This window comes from Pelobates fuscus, chromosome 13 (genome assembly GCF_036172605.1).
Source record: "Pelobates fuscus isolate aPelFus1 chromosome 13, aPelFus1.pri, whole genome shotgun sequence".
Classification (NCBI taxonomy): Eukaryota; Metazoa; Chordata; class Amphibia; order Anura; family Pelobatidae; genus Pelobates; species Pelobates fuscus.
In genome coordinates, this window is record NC_086329.1 from 107,427,506 (window position 1) to 107,433,505 (window position 6,000).

Genomic DNA, 6,000 nt, shown 5'->3' on the forward strand with positions numbered 1-6,000 from the left:
CTCAGAGCTTCCCGAAGAGAATGGGGGATTTTACATTACTGTATATATCTATCAGAGCTGACAGTGGGTCGGTAGTGGGAACTACGTCACTCACCTGATAGCACCCCACAATGTTAAGAGAAAATATGTGAGGGTTCACAGCAATGTAATCTCCGTAGAATTCCTGAAATCAATTTAAAAAAACAGTTAATTAATGTGCAGTACAAAACAGCAAATTACAGCAACCAAACCGCCGGCAAATCCCTGAACCCACAAAACTGGTGAAAGTAGAACCACAGAGACAAAAAAACAGTTCAAGTCACCGGATGTTCCATATCTAAATACATGCAGAACCATTGAGGATCTTCCCTGCTATTTAAAAACCTGTAGATAACTTTTTAAAACGCCTGAATGAGACGGTGCCCCTTTAACACCCAGCTTGCTTAGTGCAACCACCACCACCACAACTTTATTGGAAAGTGCGTAAGATGTTACCTGCACTTCAGCTACCACTTCCTGCTCGTCAGCCTCCGCCAGGGACTTGATGTCGCTCTTACTGATGACATTGCTGAAGTCTGAAAGTCAAACCGTGACAGCATTGGTTACAGAATACATTAATTTGAAGAAAGATCATAGCCAGGTGAAATAAAACTAATCGTGCTATAGAGCAGGGAATCTCACACTCTGGATCCCCAGGTACTGATGGTCTACAACTCCCAACATTCTTTGAATGTAATAGATGGGAAGAGAATTATGGGAGTATATCTGGGAGGGCAGAGTTTGACATACTTGCTAGAAAGAGAGTCTGTTATTCATGCCAGTTTTAACTGAATTATTATTGACTTATAAATAAAAACTGCATTATAATGATCTAAAATAAAAATTATATATATAAAAAAAGCATCAGCCCAAGAGAAACCATGATCAATTTAGAGGGACAAATCTAAGAAAACTAAATGACTCTTTCAATTATTCAATTCAGGTATAGTTTAAGGCAGCGTTCCCAATTGGGGTTCCGCCGTAATTTCGACAAACAAAATGGCCGCTCAACAGGGGCCTGGTCAGGTGCCGCAGCACTTTACTACCCCTGTAGTATCGGCTAGGTGGAAGGAAGGGCCAGCATTTCCTCCCAGCGTCATAGAGTTGCTGCCATGCAGTAGGGAGGGAGAAAGAGGCTGGAGACAGCAGCCCAGAGAAGGAAGCAGCATTCATGGCTGAGGAGAGGCTGGAGTGAGCATGCAGCAGCTCACTCCCATCAGCCTCAGCCAACATCACCCGGACCACAAGGTAAGTTAACAGGAAGGTGGCACTGATGTATGTCAGATTGTGTGTGTGTATGTGTCACTGTGTGTGTGTATATGCATGAGTGTGCATCAGTGTGTTTTAATGTGCCAATCTGTATATGTGTGTATCTGCCAATGTGTGTATGTATATGTGTCACTGTATCTGAGTATGTGTGTATTTGTGTGTCAAGGTGTGTGTATGAGTCACTGTGTGCATCTGTATGTCAAGGTGTGTGTATATGTTTGTATGTGCCATTGTGTGTATCTGTGGGTCAAGGTTTGAGTATGTGTCACTGTGTGTATGTGGCAGTGTGTGTATCTGAGTATGTGTATGCACCAGTCTGTATCTCTGTGTGTATATGTCAGTATGTCTGTATCAGTGTGTTTGTATGTGCCAGTGTGCGCATCTGAGTGTGTGTGTCAGTGTGTGTTTCTGTGTGTCAAGGTTTGTGTATGTGTATGTCAGTATATGTGTATATGTGTGTGTGCCAGTGTGTAGCTGTGTGTCAAGGTGTGTATCTGTGTCTGGGTGTATATGTCAGTGTGCATATGAATGTGTGTGCATGTGTCAATTCATTTTTTTGTGTATGTATGTACGTGGCAGTATATGTTCATACATCCTATCAATCAAACACCAACACAACATGCAAACACACTCCTGCAAACACAAACATTACATACAAAAACCCCTGGATTCAAATATAAAATTGATATACAAACACTCAAAACATACCCTGCACTCAAACACTAATACTACACACAAATGTACAGCCGCATTTAAAAGCCAACACTACATCACATACAAACACACCCCTGTATCAAAACACTAACATTATATACAAACACCAACTGCACACACAAAAGCACACCTGCCCCTAAGTACTACTATCTGTTTACTATCTGCGGCAAAAAATGTGGGGGTTTCACGTTGTTAGCGCATTATGTCAAAGAGTTCCATGGGAAAAAATGTATTGGGAGCCCATGGACACAGCCCTGGACAATCAGCATCTCCTCATAGAGATACATTGAATCAATGCATCTCTATGGGGAAAGTTTAGTGTCTGCATGCAGAGGGTGGAGGCACTGAATGTCAGTTACACGGTGAAGCACTGCCCCAGGAAGCACCTCTAGCAGCCATCTGAGGAGTGGCCAGTGGAGGAATCACTCGGCTGTAATGTAAACACTGCATTTTCTCTGAAGTGTTTATAGTAAAAAGCCTGAAGGGGATGATTCTATAAGCTGCAGTTGTTCTGGTGACTATAGTGTCCCTTTAATTACAAGTTGTTGAATATTATCTTTAAAGCAGAGATACACCGGGAGATTGGAATGCTCGATGAAACAAACACTCACAAATGAAATAGACGCTGTATTTCGGCCTTCGTAGCTCCTTGATCAAGTATTGAACATTTTCCTAAATAAAATAAAAAGAAATGTCACAGGACAGATAACACACCTATTTACATTATCTAATTTATTCTGGAGAGAACAGGGCAGTATCTGATGAACATGGACGTTTTCTCTTAATAATCGATCGTTTTACAAATAAAGGATACTTTTAGAACATTGATCTATGACTCGGGTAAAGATGGACTCCATAATCTCACTGGATTTACATTACTGTTCACTTATCCACTAAATTACTTTCATTTGGAGCGAATCTACAACAAGGAAAAATGGCCAAGGGAAAAATGGTCCCTTTAAATTACCTTAGTTGGTCGAAGGAAACAAATGGCCTTAAGATGCTTCATGTTCTCACGGTTTGCAGAATCTATATGTTCGAAGAGATAGACCTCTTTCTGCAGAATTTCAGACTGGGTGTAAACCATACTGACCACGCTGGTCTAGAGGAACAAACAGAAAAGGTGAGCACCACTCAACGGGAGAACGGATTGATGAAATATAGATAACTGCCCTCTGCACTGGCTGCACACACACATAGCCCTCCCCGTACACCAATACAGGTATTATATGAATAAAAAAGGACTCCGCTGGAGTGTGGGCACGGTTTATTAAATACCCCACGCTATGCTCTGATATTTCATTAACACAGACCGCTCTTTAACAGACAAATGTGCTACATTAAAAACAACAGATCTCCTTGAATTCTGCATCCCCAAAGATATTCAGCGGTTTCTGTGAGTCACCCACCGGTGGAGACCTAAAAGGTGCAGAGTTGGTGTTATATTGACTGTTGGAGAGTTAATGAAAGCATTTAGTGTAAGGAGTTAAGGGGAGCATGATCATTCAAACTCTATCCCTTAAACTTAAAGGGACACTCTAGGCACTTGCACCACTACAATGTCATGGATTGGTTCTGGGGCAAAGAGTCTGTCTCTGCTGGCTGAGCAATGTAAACAATAGGCGGTGTTTATACTGCTGACTAATAACACCTTCAGGGCTCTTACTTAGACAGCCACTAGAGGGACTTCCTGGGTTCGACTTGCAAAGACTGAACGCTCCCCATAGATGCACTTTTGAGGCAATTTGCTGCACATGTCCACCAGCTTCTCAATGCTTCCCAACAGAAAAGCACTGATTTATAATCTGTAAGTAGGGCAAGGCGGTGCAGCCGTGAGACCAGCATGCTGAAGGAGTAAAGGTGAGTAATTCAACTTATTTAGTTTGTTTAGGGGAGGGTGTATATAATCTGATAATCTAAATACTTACTAGAACTAGAATTCTGTTAGGAACACACGTTTGTATAACACTAGTGTTCCTTTGACACTAAACCTAAAAGTAACCCAACATATGCACATCACTGAATTCCGTCTCTAACCCTGTCTGTTAACGCACTCAGCCTATCACTGGGCCCTCACACTCTCTCTCCCCCAGTCAGTCTCTCTCTCTCTCCCCCCAGTTAGTCTCTCTCTCTCTCTCTCTCCCCCAGTTAGTCTCTCTCCCCCAGTCTCTCTCTCCCCCCAGTCTCTCTCTCCCCCCAGTCTCTCTCTCTCCCCCCAGTCTCTCTCTCTCCCCCCAGTCTCTCTCTCTCCCCCCAGTCTCTCTCTCTCCCCCCAGTCTCTCTCTCTCTCTCCCCCCCCAGTCTCTCTCCCCCCAGTCTCTCTCTCTCTCTCCCCCCCCAGTCTCTCTCCCCCCAGTCTCTCTCTCTCTCTCTCTCCCCCCAGTCTCTCTCTCTCTCTCCCTCCCAGTCTCTCTCTCTCTCTCCCTCCCAGTCTCTCTCTCTCTCTCTCTCTCCCCAGTCTCTCTCTCTCTCTCTCTCTCTCCCCAGTCTCTCTCTCTCTCTCTCTCCCCCCAGTCTCTCTCTCTCTCCCTCTCCCCCAGTCTCTCTCTCTCTCTCTCCCCCAGTCTCTCTCTCCCTCCCAGTCTCTCTCTCTCTCTCCCTCCCCCCAGTCTCTCTCTCTCCCTCCCCCCAGTCTCTCTCTCTCCCTCCCCCCAGTCTCTCTCTCTCCCTCCCCCCCAGTCTCTCTCTCTCCCTCCCCCCCAGTCTCTCTCTCTCCCTCCCCCCCAGTCTCTCTCTCTCTCTCCCTCCCCCCAGTCTCTCTCTCTCTCTCCCTCCCCCCAGTCTCTCTCTCTCTCTCCCTCCCCCCCAGTCTCTCTCCCTCCCCCCCAGTCTCTCTCCCTCCCCCCCAGTCTCTCTCTCTCCCCCCCAGTCTCTCTCTCTCCCCCCCAGTCTCTCTCTCTCCCCCCAGTCTCTCTCTCTCCCCCCCAGTCTCTCTCTCTCCCCCCAGTCTCTCTCTCTCCCCCCAGTCTCTCTCTCTCTCTCCCCAGTGTCTCTCTCTCTCTCCCTCTCCCCGTCTCTCTCTCTCCCTCTCCCCGTCTCTCTCTCTCTCCCTCTCCCCAGTCTCTCTCTCTCTCTCTCCCCAGTCTCTCTCTCTCCCCAGTCTCTCTCTCTCCCCAGTCTCTCTCTCTCTCTCTCTCCCCCCAGTCTCTCTCTCTCTCTCCCCCCAGTCTCTCTCTCCCCCCAGTCTCTCTCTCTCCCCCCAGTCTCTCTCTCTCCCCCCAGTCTCTCTCTCCCCCCCCAGTCTCTCTCTCCCCCCCAGTCTCTCTCTCCCCCCCAGTCTCTCTCTCTCTCCCCAGTCTCTCTCTCCCCCCAGTCTCTCTCTCTCCCTCAGTCTCTCTCTCCATCTCCCCCCAGTCTCTCTCTCCATCTCCCCCCAGTCTCCCTCCCTCTCCCCCCAGTCTCCCTCCCTCTCCCTATCCCCCCCAGGCGCTCTCTCTCTCCCTCTCCCCCCCAGTCTCTCCCGCTCCCCCCCAGTCTCTCCCTCTCCGTCTCTCTCTCTCTCTCCCTCTCTCTCCCCCGTCACTCTCTCTCTCTCTCTCCCCCGTCTCTCTCTCTCTCCCCCCGTCTCTCTCTCTCTCCCCCCGTCTCTCTCTCTCTCCCCCCGTCTCTCTCTCTCTCTCCCCCGTCTCTCTCTCTCCCCCCCGTCTCTCTCTCTCCCCCCCGTCTCTCTCTCTCCCCCCCGTCTCTCTCTCTCTCCCCCGTCTCTCTCTCTCTCCCCCGTCTCTCTCTCTCTCCCCCGTCTCTCTCTCTCCCCGTCTCTCTCTCTCCCCCCGTCTCTCTCTCCCCCCGTCTCTCTCTCTCTCCCCCGTCTCTCTCTCTCCCCCGTCTCTCTCTCTCTCCCTCCGTCTCTCTCTCCCTCCAGTCTCTCTCTCCCTCCAGTCTCTCTCTCTCTCTCCCCCCAGTCTCTCTCTCTCTCCCCCCCCAGTCTCTCTCTCTCTCCCCCCCAGTCTCTCTCCCCCTCTCCCCCAGTCTCTCTCTCTCTCTCTCTCCCCCCCAGTC

The 6,000-nt window shown here is 48.6% G+C and overlaps 1 protein-coding gene across 1 annotated transcript in view; it reads right to left on the reverse strand.

Moving 5' to 3' along the window:
- VPS45 (vacuolar protein sorting 45 homolog) overlaps nt 1–6,000 on the reverse strand; it is a 54,443-nt gene that overhangs the window by 38,817 nt on the left and 9,626 nt on the right. Inside the window, exons 2-5 of the mRNA XM_063439538.1 lie at nt 2,969–3,103; nt 2,613–2,673; nt 475–554; nt 95–163 (exon numbers count right to left, since the gene is read on the reverse strand). Of these exons, the coding sequence (XP_063295608.1) occupies nt 95–163; nt 475–554; nt 2,613–2,673; nt 2,969–3,103 (345 nt within the window). The remainder of the gene's footprint in view (nt 1–94; nt 164–474; nt 555–2,612; nt 2,674–2,968; nt 3,104–6,000) is intronic.